This window comes from Vipera ursinii, assembly GCF_947247035.1.
Source record: "Vipera ursinii genome assembly, chromosome: 11".
In the NCBI taxonomy this organism is placed as follows: domain Eukaryota; kingdom Metazoa; phylum Chordata; class Lepidosauria; order Squamata; family Viperidae; genus Vipera; species Vipera ursinii.
Window position 1 is genome coordinate 2,460,304 of NC_139524.1, and position 15,680 is coordinate 2,475,983.

The following is a 15,680-nucleotide window of genomic DNA, read 5'->3' on the forward strand; positions in this document are numbered from 1 at the left end:
GCCTGAAATTTTATTTAGTAAGGAGTCATGAATTCTCCCTCAATGGGTGGGAGTGAAGTGAAAGTGCCAAAGTCCAGCACAGAACTTTGTATTCGATCCCACACCCTGTAACATTTTAATTCAGGATTTAGGTGAAAAAGTGCTTATACATGTAGCCCTTGACAACAGTTCATTTAGTGACCTTTCAAAGTTACAACAGCACTGGAAAAATGACTTATGACCATTTTTTCACACTTATGACCATTGCAGCATCTCCATGGTCACGTGATCAAAATTCAGGCGCTTGGCAACTGGTTCATATTCATGATGGTTGCTGTGTCCCAAGGTCATGTGACCACCTTTTGCAAACTTCTGATGAGCAAAATCAATGGGGAAGCTAGATGCACTTAACCAGATTACTGCCTTACTTAACAACTGTGGCAAGAACAACAGAAATTTTTGTAACTCAAGGATACCTTTATTTACCAGTTACAGTACAAACAGTGAGAAGACAGAAAAAAACCAGATATTAGGCTGGAAAATTTTTTTGGAATAGTAGTTGTTTGGAGACTGACTTCAAATCTGTAGTATGATATACGGTAGTTGTAAAAAAAGTCACATGTAAAATCACCTGAATATTGAATACTGTTTTGGGCACCACGCTTAAAGAAGTGTGCCTAGAAACTTACAGGATCAAAGAGAGATTCTGAGGATGGAGAGATAAGAAACTAAATTACATGAGGAGAGATTAACCCAACTGTTAGTAATTAGCTTTAAAAAGAGAAGACAAGGGAAAATACAATAGTACTCTTGAAATAATTTAATGGCTGTCACACAGAAAATTACAATTTCCCAAAATTCTTGAGAAAAGACAAGGAATGGATAAAAGTTACAATACTATAATTCCAACTGGCTGTTAGGAAAGAAAACTGCTAACAGCAAGAGAGGTTTAACAAGAGCTATCATGTGCATAGACTAGACACCAGATGTCAGGGACATTTTAATCTGAATTTCTACAAACAAGCAATGGGTTGGACTTGAGGGCCCAATGCAATCAATCCAGTATATGTCAGCTTGTAAGAAAGAGCAGATACTACTGGAAAAATGCAAAACTAGCTATTAGTAGTAACACTTTCATTCTACCAGTCCTTTTAAGAGCACCAAAGAAGCATTTAAACACCACTAGGTAGCCACTGGTGCATTATAACTAAGTGGCTGCACATTTAGTCTTCTCTGAGCTAAATCCCACCTTGTTCCTTCAATATTGTATAGCAACCCAGACAATATGCTATTTGCTAAATATTGAATGTAATTGGGGGAAACCCCAACCCCTCCCCCAACTTTCCCACTATCCCAACCCTACACCCTATCCCTTCATTTTCCTCCCCATCCTTATAAAAACCAATAAAATTTACATAAAAAAAAGATTAGACAGGAAAGGTATAAAAAAAACTGTTAACCAAAATCAAGCTGTGGGAAGGAAGAGGGCAACCGATGGCTTGCCTGCGCTTACAAAAGCCTGTTCCGCAACAATTGTAGGGTTTATGCTCCTTCTTCCCTCCCTATTCTGGTTCTGCTATTTCTGCTACTGCAACGCAGCTGCTAAGAGATTCCACCTGGGTGGCTGGCATTGCCCCTCTGGCCACCTATATGAGGATTCTATGGGTAGCTGAAACACTCTTGAAACAACTCTAGTGGTTATAAGCACCTATAGGGCTTCATTGAATCATGGGGTTGGAGGTCCCCACCACAGACAGGAATTCTCAGACTGTCCTGAACAAATTGCTATCCAACCTGGGCTTAAAAAGCTCCAGAGATGGAGTCCCAGGGACTCCAAGAAGCTGTCTGATCCACTGCTGAAGAGCCCTCAAGAAGTGTTATGGGAGCTGGAGAAAAAAGTTATTTGTTCTGAAGGTTCTGAGTGTGTAAAGGAGTATTAGATATTTACATGCACATCAACCAACACACCCTATGTGCAATTTTGTGGCCCCAACACTTGTCCATGCATGAATTAGAAATATTTGTAAAGTGTTATATTTCTTGAAGAAGATATATAAACCCCCCCCAAAAAAGCACAACTTTCATTTTGAACCCTAAAGCATTACAGTCTCTCACACTGACAATTTTAGATGAATTTCAATGAGGGTCCAAAGGCTGCTACAGAAATGAGTTCAGGCTGGCTTCTAGTTTTTACCATTTTAAAATCTTTGTGGTTTGCAGGAGACATTGCATATTTGCAATAAGAACTAGATATTTTAAGATCTTATTGTAAGATAACTTAGTATAAGAACAAGATTATACTTTTATCTGGGGTTTTTGGTTATGATTGTATCTACCTCATCCTCTCATTTCTATTGCTTATGTCTTTACCATTGGATTACGTAGCTGTTTATGGGTACCATCACCTTTAAGCATTCAATAACAGAAACTAATTAATTTTTTAAAAATCCCATTTATATCCCGCCCTTCTCCGAAGACTCAGGGCGGCTTACAATCTAAGCACAAATCAATGTGCTTAGCACATTATTTATTAGTTTATAATATAAAATTAAAAAAATACAAAAGAAAATAGTAGGAAAATAAGGGAGGAAAAGGGGAAGGGCAAAGGGAAAAAAGAAAGAAAAGGCATTGACTTCTGACTAATTAATGTCCCAACTAATTAATGAAATATGAGATGCTTTCTGAAAACTGTAGGCAGGTTTTATTCGTTTTGCCAGTTTCTATGCCGAGTTATATTACTCTTTTTATAGGAATTCCAATCTAGCAAAAAAACCTGTACTTGCAAACTGTTCAGAGGGCCTCCTCTGCAACCTGAAAGCAAAGTGGATTGAAGCCACTAAGCATATTGTATTAATTTCCCAAAATAACAGTTCTCAATGAGTTCACTTTTATTTCATCTATGGTTGAATTTAGATTTGAATCCAAGTCACCTGGATGTACTGTCAAAAACAAAATATCCATTTTTTTAATGCTCTGTCATGTCTAAACTCACCAACATCAGAACTATAAACACTAAAAAGTCTATAGGCAGCTGGGATGGAATGACAAAAAAAAAGTCCTTGGGTAAGTTTAGTAGGCTACTTCCCAACATACTAATAAGCTACTTCTGTATTACTAGTAGTAGCCCCAAAGGTTTTTTTCTCTCTTCTTGCATCAAAACTGTAACGTGTGGTTAAACAAATGAAATGCTAGACTGAGATAAGGGAGTTCTATCTTCAGCCATGAAAGTTCAGTGGTCACTTTGGACCAGTGACTCCTTCACTTCTACCAACCTCATAAGAATTCTCTAAATTCATGGAGGAAATGGCAAGATACATCTAATAAAATAAAAGTTCATGGACATATTTGAGAACTAGAGTTTATAATTGTTGCACATCTATCCCCAAGGTAGATGAGAGAGGGTGACATTTCATTAGTATCTCACTGAGCTTGAAATGTGTTGCTACAGAAACACAATGGACAGGAACCTGGAATTCTAGAAAACCTTCTTCGCTATCAGTCCCCAATGAATGCAGAAGGCCTCCCGATGCCATTGCATTTCAAAAGCTTTTAAGCATAATGCCCTGTCATGCTCTGAATGAAATCACCTTCTCACTAGATCAAGTGAGCCTGAATGACTTGGGACATTGGTGTCTTAAGGACCACCATATGTTCCTCCTCCCAGATCTGGAGCCCTTCCAGAGATTCCCCTGCCCAACAGAGAAAGGCAAGCTCTTAATAAAAATAGGCTCTATTGGAGAAGACCTTTTTAGATATTTGAGGGGGGGAAATCAAGCTGCTGAAGGCCACTTGCTGAATATTTTTAGTTTGATCTATAGTTAATGGCTTTTCCCCTGGCTGTTTGCTATGTTATTTTGACACTAATTTTGGTAGATTACAGCTTTGTTTTCAAGTTGTTTATTTAGTGAACTGTGCTGAGTCCACCTGGTGGAAAGAAGAAGAATGTAAGCTTCTGAAACTACATGTTTAAAAACAAGTCCCTGATTTTGGTGATCCTGAAGTTTGTATCTTACTTGCATTCACAGAAGCCTGAATTCCCTGCCTCATTCTCAACTGTTTTTCCATTATGTAATTAACCAATGTCTTTTGTAAATCAGCACGATTACAAGACTGGTGAGATAATCCTGTACACAGCTATTTGGAAGCAAGTCCCACTGAATTCAAGATTTGTTGCCAGGAAATGAGACAAATTTCACCCACAAGAGCTCAGAAAAGCTCATAAGAATGAAGAATGCAGCTGTGAATAAAACAGTATTCAAACAAACTAGTAAATTGCACCAATTTACCACAAAGCCAGAAATTAACACAGAAGGTATCATGCCCCTAGACTAAGTATTGTAACTTAAAGCTTTGCTTCTGGGTGCAATCCTCTTCAAAATTTACGAGAACTGTGTTCATAATTTTAACTTCTTACTGATTTCGCCTTTCTTTTATTTACATGCATTTTTTCAATTATTGCAAAAAATACTCCAGCCATGCTCATTTGTACAGTTGACACTCCAATCTAATAATACAAAGAATACCAGGAAAAAATTTCAATGTATTTTTTTTATTGAATTGTTAACTAAGTTGCTTAACACTTTTAAGCCAATTTTTTTTGTAAAAAATGCAAATTCTGATTTGGCAAAATTCTCAAGAGTAATAAATGAAAATTTTGACATAAATCTGCATTGTTCTTATGTGCACAATCACAGTCTAAGTAAGTTCTAGACAGCTGAATTTCTTTACTTCTTTTTGAGTGGGGTATCCCCAAGGCTCCATTCTTTCTGCCAACATATTTAAAGGAACTCCCTCTCTCAATAAAGTGTGGAGTTTACAGAACACTGCGAAGCCATCTTGACACAACATGACTCTTTGCGATGATTATTACATAGCTGCAAAATTTTGAGCAAAAGACAGGCAGAGGGACGGCAAGAAGCTATTTTTGCAGCTTCCAAGAGTCGGGGAAAAGAGAGGGGCCCTTCCAAGGACAGTCATTTGCCTAATCGTCCCTCTCCGGTAAGGAAAGGTCCACGGCGACCGAGCCCCAGCTGCGGCTCCGGAGGGGTCTTGCAAAAGACTTTCCCGTCTGGGGCGGCCACCGGGTCCTTTGCCAGGCAGGTAAAACCGGCCAGAGTAGCCTTCGCCTCTGGGGCCGGGGCCTCTCGGAACCGGCATCGAACCGCCCGTCTCTCCCCATCGGGTAGCGACCGGCACGGGCTTCCCCGTCCCTTCAGCCCAGGCGGCCGCCGTCGGCTGCGCCCGCCCCGAGCCCCGCGCCCGGCCCTTCCTGGCTCGCCGAGCTAACTGCGCGCCTTCCCCTCGGCGACAAAATGGCAGCCCTGGAGAGCGGCCGTCGTGCCAGGCTGGGGAGGGCGCCCCCCGACCGCCGCCTCCCTTCCTCCCCGGAGCGGAGCTTCCCTCAGCCTTCCGGGCCGCCGGGAGGGGAGGCGGCCGCCCTGGGCGCGCGTTCGGCGGGGCGCAGCGAGGCCAGCGGGCGGGAGGGGGGCCTCCGCCGCCCCCCAGGGCCGGCAGCCCGCGAAGGCGCCTCGGGCAGTCCGCGTCCGCCGCCGGGGGGCCGAGCCCGGCGCCGCTCGCCCGGGCAGCCCTTTCTCCTCGCTGCAGGTCGGCGGGGGAAAAAGATGGCGCCGTGTCCTACTTCGGGCGGGCGGGCGGCTGGCGCGGCGGAGGCCGGCTGCTTCCGAGGGGCCGAGCGCGCTCCTCCGCGGACCGGGAGGGGGGGGCTCCGAGTGCCCCTCCCGCCGGGCTCCCCGAGCGCGAAGGCGGCCTGACGTAAACGGCCGGTGGGCGCTCCGGCGCGGGGGAGGGGCGGGAGCGGCGCTTCGCCCGGGAGGCAGGTGACCCGCGGGGGGGGCAGCGCCGCGACTCCCCGCCTTACGTAAAGGCCCCCCGCCCCGCCGGAGGAAGACGTCGCCCCCTGGGTGGGGCTGGGCGCGGGGCGCTTCCCGGCGAGGCGAAGCCCCCAGATCCGAGCGCGCCGCGCGGCCCCCCCCGCCACCTTAATTTCTCCTTGGGAGGAAAACGCAGCGCCCCCGCTCCCCCCCCGCAACTCCGGCCGGCATCGGGCGGGCGGCCCGGCCGAGTCCGCGGATAAAGTTTCGCCTCCCGGGCAGCCGCCCGCCGCAGCATCCCAAGTTCGGCCGAGCCCAGGCCCCGCCGCCGCCCCCTCCCTCCCCGGCCCGAGCGCGGCAGGGGGCCCGGGGGGCGATCGGGCCTCCGCCCCCCCGGCGCTGCCGCCCCAGCCCCGCACATCTGGGGCGGGGGGGGAGGAGAAAGGGCGCGTTCATGAGGACTACAAAGTTGCAAATATGGCTCCCCGGCCAACTGCGCCTGATCCGCGGCGCGGGAGCGACCCATCCGGGGACGCCTCAACTTGCGGGCGACCCCGGCCCCTCGCCGGCCGGCCCCCGCGCGCCCCGGCCCAACTCCTCCCGAGCGCAGGAGCAAGTCGGCCGGCAGCCCGGCTCGGGCGGCGCGTTCCTGGTCTTCCGCCCGGGCGAAGCAGCGGCCGCCGCCTCCGGAGAGCAGGCGGGGTGGGGGCGCTTCCCTCCCGCCATCTCGGCCCCCTCCGGCGCAGACCGCCGCGCGCGCTCGCCCCGTGGGCGCCTCAAGGGCAGCGGCGCGGCACTCGCGACGGCAGCTGGCAGGACGGCGCCCTCGCCCGCCCGCCCGCCCGGCGCTCCGCAGAGGGGCTCCCCGCGCGCCCCGCCTGGCCCGGCCCGGCCGCCCCGGTTTCTCCCGCCGCCGCCGCCGCGAAGCCCCCCGCCGCCCGCGCTGGCTTACGTCGGAGGGCGTCCTGTTCCGCAGCTCTAAGTGGAGCCTTTTCTTCATGTCCATGTCCCCGATTCCGCGGGAGGCCGCCTGGCTCCGCCGCGCTCCGCTCCCTCCTTTGTGTTGACACCGGTGGCTCCAGCGGCGACCCCCCCGCCCGCCCCCCGTCCAGAGCCAGCGCGCGAGGCGAAGAGGGACTTTGAGCGCTCAACCAGCTTCGCTCGGAATCCCCCAACGCGGCCAACCAGCGCGCACACTAGCGTGATCGCCGCGGGGGCGGGCGCTCCGCGAGAAAAGGCTCCCGTTTGAGGGACGGGCGGCGAGGCCAACCGGAGGACGAGGGAGGCTGGGCCGGCGGCCGACGTACCAATGGGAGAACGCGGTAGGCCGGCGGGTGCCACCGCCCGGTCGCTAACGAAGGAGACGCGGAGCAGTCGGCGCGAGCTGCGGTGGGAGTCGGAGGGCGCTCGGCGGCGGCGGCGGCGGAGGCGGAGGCGCAGCGGGCGGGAATCTCGGGGGGCGGGCCGGGCGCCGCCTGCCGATTCACGGAGCCCTCGGCCCGCGGGGTCGGTGAGCGCCGGGGCGGCCGAGGCGCGGGCGACGGAGCAGCTGCTGGCGAGGTCTGGCGGCGGAGCAGCGTCGGAGAAGGCGGGCGGAGCGCGTGGGGCTTTCTCGGCCGGGAAGACGCAGTTGCTCTCCGGGGTGCCGCTGCTACCGCCCGGACCGGCCCCGGGAAAGGCGGGCGGGCCGGGCATTTCCCGGATCCGATAACCGCTGTGGCGGAGGGGCCGGGAAGAGGCCGCTGCCGCTCATCAGAGGGGAGACCGGAGGGCTCCAGCGGGAAACCCTACCGGGCAGGGGGGCTCCTCGGCTGCCGCGTCGGACGCGACAAGGGCCTTGGAAAGCGGCAGCAGCTGGACTGGCTCGGGCTTTCCCCCTCTGGACAGCTTGGCTTCCGCATCTTGTCTTAAATGTCCCGTTTGTATGAGCCGGAGGAGAAGAAACGCCTTAATCGGGTTGCTTTTCCTGCTGCGTCGTTGGTGGTATCGCAGGTATTCTGGTCGCCGCCCTGTCCTGCCTGCCTTAAAGTAGTGTCAACTGTTGGGTTTTATTTATTAACCTTTCTGGTTAGCTCAATTGTTCTGGAAAGTGAAGTGCACGTTGCTATTAATCTTTGCTAATAAGGCTAACTACTGTTGCAGACTTTGATTCTGCATTAGGTACAACTGTTATAGGAGTAGTTTTATAGTGTGACTTCCAGCTTTTCTCTTCTCCGGCAGGACAGTGGGGCAGATCTGGCAAGAGCTGGGTGGGGCTGCTGGATTCTTTTCTGGAGAATAAATATGAGAGCACAAAGTACTTCCAATAACTGCATATATGAAGGCAAAAATACTCCCTCAAGTCACAATTCCCAGTGTTTTCACAGGCTTTTGAGAAGAGACTGGACAACCACTTGCCTGAAATGGTACAGGGTCTCCTGCTTGGGGGGGGGGTTGTTCCAGCTCATTCTAATTGATTGACATGTCTATGTACTTTGTCTCTGAGCCTTCTTCCCACACGTAATTGAGGCTTCTCATTCTACCCTGTTGCTCTGGCATTTTTTGTGATCTCCATCCAAATGTTAATTAGGTCTGACCCTACTGAGTATTTTGCAGTCAGCCAGCTGGATGTTTCTATGTAAGCAGATCAGGGGTAGAGAATATGAACCGTTTGAGAATCCTTAAGATTGTTTTGCATTTTCAAAGACTGAATGAGATCCCAGGGTTGTGAAAAGCAGTAACAATAAGAATAATAGAGTTGGAAGGGACCTTGGAGGTCATCTAGTCCAACCCGCTGCTCAGGCAGGAAACCCTATACCATTTCAGACAAGTGGCTGGCCAGTCTCTTCTTAAAAACTTCCAGTGTTGGAGCATTCACCACCTCTGGAGGCAGGTTGTTCCATTGGTTAATTGTTCTAACTGTCAGGAAGTTTCTCCTTAGTTCTAGGTTGATCAGTTTCCATCCATTGGTTCTTCTCCTGCCTTCAGGGGCTTTGGAGAATAGCTTGACCCCCTCTTTTCTGTGGCAGCCCCTGAGCATTTCACCAGTTCCAGAAACTGTTCTTGGTGTGCTACATGAAAAGTTGCCTGTCTCTACTGCTACTGTAAGAATTGCTAACCGTACCCAGTGATTAGATAAGAAAGTGACAAAAAATCTACATTCTTTCTCTCTAGTCCAAACGGGCCCTTCAATTCTAGGCTGTACTGCACGAATATCCTTAAGTTCCAAAGAGATAAAGGTGGACTCCTTGTCTTGCTTTCCTCTGACTGCTTTTTTTGTAATTCAGATGCCAGAGGGTAAACAGGAATAGAATACTTTCTTTCTAAAGGAAACAGCTTAAGAAATATAGGTATTTCTGTTGTTTACTAAAACCATTTATTTTATTTAAACTTAAGGAAAAGCTAGTAGTTTAAGAAAAGGGGAGCGTTAAAGATGGTAAATGATGAATATAGGTAGTTCTCAACTTATAAGCACAATTGAACCCAACATTTCTGTTGCTTAAATGAGAAGTTAGGTGAACCTTGTCCCATTTTACAACCTTTCTTGCCATGGTTGTTAAGTGAATCACTGCAGTTGATAAGTTACTAACACGATTGTTAACTGAATCTGGCTTTGACATTGCTTGTCAGAAAGTCACAAAAGGGGATCACGTGGCCCCGGGACACGACAGCCGTCATAAATATGAATCAGTTGTGGAGCATCCAAATATAAAATGACATGGCCCTGGGGATGCTGCAACGGTCAATAAGTGTGAAATATGGTCATAAGTCACTTTTTTCAGTGCTGTTGGAAATTGGAATGGTCACTAAATGAATTCATAAGTCGGGGAATACCTGTATATGTTGTTTACAGTATGTGAATAGCCATACAATTGATAGGAAGGACTAAAATTATACTGGGGATACACACACAAATACTGTATCCACGTCTGCGCCTTTTTAAAAAAGATTTTGCCTCTATTTTTCTCCTTTCAGGGGAGAACTTTGGATCTCAATATTATTTTGATTTGAAGCTTTTCAGCAGAATTTTGTAAGCCTGCAGAAGTATTTCTTAGAATTCAAAACCATTGTATTTCTCATTTCTTATTGGAATGCCCCTAACAGACTCTAGGTAGGGCCTGTTTTCCATCTGCTAAGTTGCTAAGTTATTTGTGTATTGCTAAGATTCTGTGCTGCTTTACTCCCAATGGCTCAGAGCCATGTGCAAGATAGTCCTTGACTTAGAACAGTTCATTTCCTGACCGTTCAAAGTTACAACAGCACTGAAAAAAGTGTGACTGTTTTTCATTTATGACCTTTTTTTTCTTTCCGGCTCCAAAGATGGCGGACGCGCTGGGGAGAGCTCCGTAGCCCCCAACGGTAAGGCGTCCCCCCAGGAGCCCCCCAGGGATGTCAGCGGACCCCTGGGGTGGGGCCAGAAATTCGGGCAGATGAGCTGGGCAATGGTACCGCCCGCTGCCTCCCGAAACAGCTGCAGGGGTGCCGGGACATCTCCGGCTCGCCACCTGGGCCATTGGCAACCGTTATAAACGGGGGCCAGCGCCTCTGCCCTGCCTCTACCTCTGTTCATGCTGCCGGGCAGGGGCGGCATCTCCGCGGATCAGCTGTGCGGCGGAGGCGCCTACAGCGGCGATGGCGACGACTCCCAAGCTCCAGCTCGGTCGCCTATTCGGGGAGCCGGCAGCCACGATGGCAATGGCGGCAGGGCTTCCCCAGGCCCGCCCCCTGGCCCTTGGCAGGCATCCAGGAGGGGCCGGAGGCTCTGCTCTGCCCCGGCCCCCTGATCGGCTCCTGATCGGCTCCCGGGCGGCAGCGGCGTCTCCGCAGATCATCTGTGCGGCGGAGGCGCCGGCGGCGGCGAGGACTACAGCGGCGACTACAGCGGCGATGGCGACGACTCCCCAGCTCCAGTTCGGTCGCCTAGCCTGGGAGCCGGCAGCCACGATGGCAGTGGCGGCAGGGCTTTCCCAGGCCCGCCCCCTGGCCCTGGGCACGCATCCAGGAGGGGCCGGAGGCTCTGCTCTGCCCCGGCCCCCTGATCGGCTCCCGGGCGGCAGCGGTGTCTCCGCGGATCAGCTGTGCGGCGGAGGCGCCGGCGGCGAGGATGACAGCGGCGGCGGCGACGACTCTTTTTCCCAGTCTGGTCGCCTATTCAGGGAACCGGCAGCGACGGTGTCGGCGGCGGCAGGGCCTCTCCAAGCCCGCCCCTGGACCACGACAACCATCGCAGCCATCCAGGGGGGGCCGGAGGCTCTGCTCTGCCCCGGCCCCCTGACCGGCTCCCGGGCGACGGCGGCAACATCTCTGCCCTGCCCCAACCCCCCCACCTGTTCGACTCCGGCGGCGTCCCCAAGCGACCAACGGAGGCGCTGCGGACCAGCTGGGTAGCGGAGGCGGCGGCATCATCGGCAGCGGCGACGGCGAGTACCCGCGGGGCCCTAGCCTGTCATCTCCCCACGGGCCCGAACACCGGCAGGGGCAGTGGCGATGGGGCGCCTCTAACCCGCCCCCGAGCCGCTGCAACTGCTGCAGCCATCCGGAGTGGGGCCGGTGCCTCCACCCTCGGCTCCCTATTATGCCTCCCTGGGCAACAGCGGCGCCAGGGATGATCAGGAAAGACCCCGCGGATCAAATGGATCAGCTAGGCGGCGGAAGAGACAGCCGCAGCAACCGCCCTGAGCAGGACCGGAGTCGTTGCCCTGCTTCGACCTCCTGGCCTGCTCCTGAACAACGGCGGCATCTCCCTGGGGTCAAGGAGAGGCCGCAGACCGGCTATGCGGACCCGATCGACCACCACCGAGGGGCCTTTGACAGCGGCGCTAAACTTCTCCAGGCCCCGGTCAACCAACTCACCGAAAACCCCTCGACAGCAGCACCACTAGATGCGGCGTGGCGTTCCCGGCCCGCACCCTAGGTGCCGACGGTATCTCCGTGCCGATCAACACCCCTAAAGATGCCAGGATGCAGCTGACCGTTGGAGGTGACGGCGACTAGACCACCGAGGCCATCAACATCTGGCCTCCACCAGCTCCGAACCCCCCTGCCCTCCCTCGCCCCACAGGACATGATGGGCCTGGGTGCAAGCCACGGTGGCAGAGTGGCCTGTCCTACACCTGCAGCCCCATAGAGGTGAGAGCTCTATGGGGTATGCTTCACCCAGAGTGGGTCCTGGACCACCCCCAGAAGCAGAATCACAACCCATCGTGAGAGGATGGGGAGTGGCCTGCTTCTGGGGTTCACCCAACCAAGTGGCAGTGGCTGGGTGACGGTCCAGATACCCACCTACCCGACTAGACTCTCCTTCTAATGCTCCACCCAGGGGACCGCCTTCCCAATGCTCCCTATGCGTCTTCAATATTCTTGCATAGATCTACTCACCCTCAGGAGTTCCCCCCTCTCCTGGGTTCGTCCTGCCTTCAATACATCAAACCTCGATGACGGGCCCGACCATTGGGCCTCTGAGAGATGGCCATGCAGGGTCAGGGGCCTCCATCACAAGACCAACAAGAGGCCTCTGGTTAAGTTTCTTGTTAAGTTTTTTGTCGGGTTAGGGAGGGGGCGGGAAAAGAGTATGGCTGCTCGGGGAAGGCAGGCCTTCCGGGTACCATAACGCAGGCCAGGCCTACGACCATTCGCATTGGTGAGAAACGAGGACCAGTCGCCGACAATAACCAATGGCGTACTGACGAACATCCTATTCCCAGGATGGTGGGGAACGGCAGAAGGTGCACAAACAGAGGGCCGTATCGTCACCGGGAGTGTCATCTCCGCTCTGTACAAGCGGTGAGACGCTCCGACCCTCTGTACTTCCCCGGAGGACCCGGGAGCGAAGGTGTGCAGCCTCCTATACTAAGGCTGGTCTACCTGAATGCCAGGTCCGTAGCTAACAAGGCACACCTTGTTCGTGACCTAGTGGAGAGCGAGCACGCGGACCTGGCTTGCATCACGGAAACCTGGCTGGGCCAAGAGGGTGGTGTCCCTCTGGTTGACCTCTGCCCGCCAGGTTTCCAGGTGCTGCACCAGCCTCGGACCCATGGGAGGGGCGGGGGAGTGGCAGTTATCATCAGGGAATCCCTTAGCTCGCGAGAGATCACCGTCCCTCAGATGGTCGGGTGTGAGTCTCTCCTACTGAGATACGGCCCGGGGGCGCAGTTGGGCCTGCTGCTGGCATACCTACCACCTAATCGTGCAGCGGCAGCCCTGCCCGAGCTACTCGATGTCCTCTCAGGGTTGGTGGTTGAATTCCCAAGACTCATGGTCTTGGGCGACTTTAACCTACCGTCCCTGGGAGGATCGTCCGATCTGGCTCGGGAGTTCATGGCTTCCATGGCGGCCATGGACCTGTCGCAAATAATTTCTGGACCGACTCATGAGAGAGGCCACACCCCAGACTTGGTGTTCTTGTCTGGACGGTGGCGCGATGATATCAGTGGGGGTGCCACGACTGTTATGCCCCTGTCATGGACCGATCATCACCTCGTGCGGCTAGACTTCTCCTTTGCCACCCCCCGCCGTGGGTGCGCGGTGCCAACCAGATGGTACCGCCCTAGGCGCCTAATGGACCCTGATAGGTTCCAGGCAGCGCTTGGGGACGCACATGCACTCCCTGCTCACAGCTCAGCGGATGCCTTAGTGGAAGCCTGGGAAAAGGCAGCCACGGAGGCTCTGGACCGAGTTGTACCCTTGCGGCCTCTGACCCGGCGCAGATCCCAGCGAGCCCCATGGTTCACCGCGGAGCTCCGGGAGATGAAGCGTCGGAGATGGGGCCTAGAGAGCCGTTGGAGATCCAGTCAATCCGAATCCAACCGATTGCGATTAAGAATCCTCACCAGGTCTTATCTCGCTGCGATAAGGGTGGCAAAATCCAACTACTTTTCCACCCTCATCGCGTCCGCAGATAATCGCCCGGCTGCCTTGTTCAGGGTGACTCGCTCCCTACTGAACCAAGAGGTGAGGGAGGAACCCTTGCAGGGTCGAGCCGAGGAATTCGGTCAATATCTGCTGGATAAAATTGCTCGGATCCGAACCGGCCTGGACTCCAACTGGGCTGAGCTGGAAGAACAAGGCATGGACAGTCTTGTCGACGTCATCTGGGAGGAATTTGATCCTGTGACTCCTAAGGAAGTGGACAGGATTATGAGGAGGTTGAGCTCCTCCACATGCTTACTGGACCCGTGCCCTTCCTGGCTGGCATATGCAGCTCGAGAGGGGACACGAGGCTGGTTCCTGGCAGTCATCTCCGCTTCTCTGAGTGAGGGTCACTTCCCCACCGCCTTGAAGGAGGCGGTGGTGAGACCTCTCCTCAAGAAGCCCACCTTGGACCCATCCTCATTGAATAACTTTCGTCCAGTCTCCAATCTTCGCTTCCTTGCGAAGGTTGTTGAGAGCGTGGTGGCACACCAACTCCCTCAGATCCTGGATGAAGCGGTTTATCTAGACCCGTACCAATCGGGCTTCAGGCCGGGCTACAGCACGGAGACGGCATTGGTCGCTCTGATAAATGATCTCTGGAGAGCCCGGGACAGGGGCCATTCCTCTGTCCTAGTCTTATTAGACCTCTCGGCGGCTTTCGATACCATCGACCATGGTATCTTGCTGCGACGCCTCAGGGGACTGGGAGTGGGAGGCACGGTTCTGCGTTGGTTCTCCTCCTTTCTCCAGGGTCGCTCGCAGTCGGTGTTGGCAGGTGGATAGAGGTCGACCCCAAGGCCTCTCGCTTGCGGAGTCCCTCAGGGGTCGGTCCTCTCGCCTCTCCTGTTCAACATCTACATGAAACCGCTGGGCGAGATCATTCGCAGCTTTGGAGTAGGGTACCATCAGTATGCTGATGACACCCAGCTTTTCGTCTCAACTCCAAACAACATCAGTGATGCCCTCGACGTGATGTCCCGCTGCCTGAAAGCGGTCCGGGAATGGATGGGGAGGAACAGGCTTCAACTGAACCCGGACAAGACTGAATGGCTGTACGTACCGGCAAGCCAGGATACTCAGAACATCCCATCCCTTAACATCGGGGACAAGTTACTACCCCCTGTTGATAAGGCCCGCAACCTGGGTGTCCTCCTTGACTCGCAGCTCTCCCTGGAAGATCACATAGGAGCTGTGACCAAGGGGGCCTTCTCCCAGGTTCGACTAGTTCGCCAATTACGGCCTTATCTGGACCTGGATGCCTTACGTACAGTCACCCATGCTCTTGTGACCTCTCGCCTAGACTATTGTAACGCTCTCTACATGGGGCTGCCCTTGAGATCCACTCGGAAGCTTCAACTGGTGCAAAGTGCAGCGGCACGGACACTCTTGGGAGCCTCCCGATACTCCCATATCACACCGCTCCTCCGTGCGCTGCACTGGCTTCCAGTTGCCTTCCGTGTGAAGTTCAAGGTGCTAACAATGACATACAAAGCCCTACATGGCATGGGTCCGGACTACCTACGGGAGCACCTTCTGCCAATGTCAGCACCCCACCGTCCTGTGCGCTCCCACAGAGAGGGCCTCCTCAGGGTGCCACCGCTCAAGGAATGTCGGCTGGTGGCCCCCAGGGGGAGGGCATTCTCAGTGGGTGCGCCAGCCCTCTGGAACAGCTTACCAACCGAAATCCGGATGGCCCCCGACCTCCGCACCTTCTGGCGCGAATTTAAAACTTACCTGTTCCAGCAGTTCGGCCTGGCCTGATAGCTCTAATTGGGGTCCCAGTTTGTATTTTACTATTGTTTTTTTCACTATTGTTCATTCTGTATGCCTACCTTATTCTGTACACCGCCCCGAGTCCCTCGGGAGAAGGGCGGTTTATAAAAACAAATAAATAAATAAATAAATCCCCATGATCATGTGATCAAAATTCATATTTATGATCATTGCTGTCCCAAGTTCATGTGATCACTTCTTGCAAAC

General features: G+C 53.3%; 1 protein-coding gene across 9 annotated transcripts in view; it reads right to left on the reverse strand.

Moving 5' to 3' along the window:
* ANP32A (acidic nuclear phosphoprotein 32 family member A) overlaps nucleotides 1-7,017 on the reverse strand; it is a 29,791-nt gene extending 22,774 nt beyond the window's left edge. For all 9 annotated transcript variants that reach the window (XR_014493520.1, XR_014493521.1, XM_083371283.1 and 6 more), the window contains exon 1: nucleotides 6,763-7,017. Coding sequence is in view for 7 of the 9 variants with exons in the window: in XM_083371283.1 (XP_083227409.1) it covers nucleotides 6,763-6,816 (54 nt within the window). In the remaining 2 variants the exon portion in view is untranslated. The remainder of the gene's footprint in view (nucleotides 1-6,762) is intronic.
* Nucleotides 7,018-15,680: the final 8,663 nt, after the last annotated feature.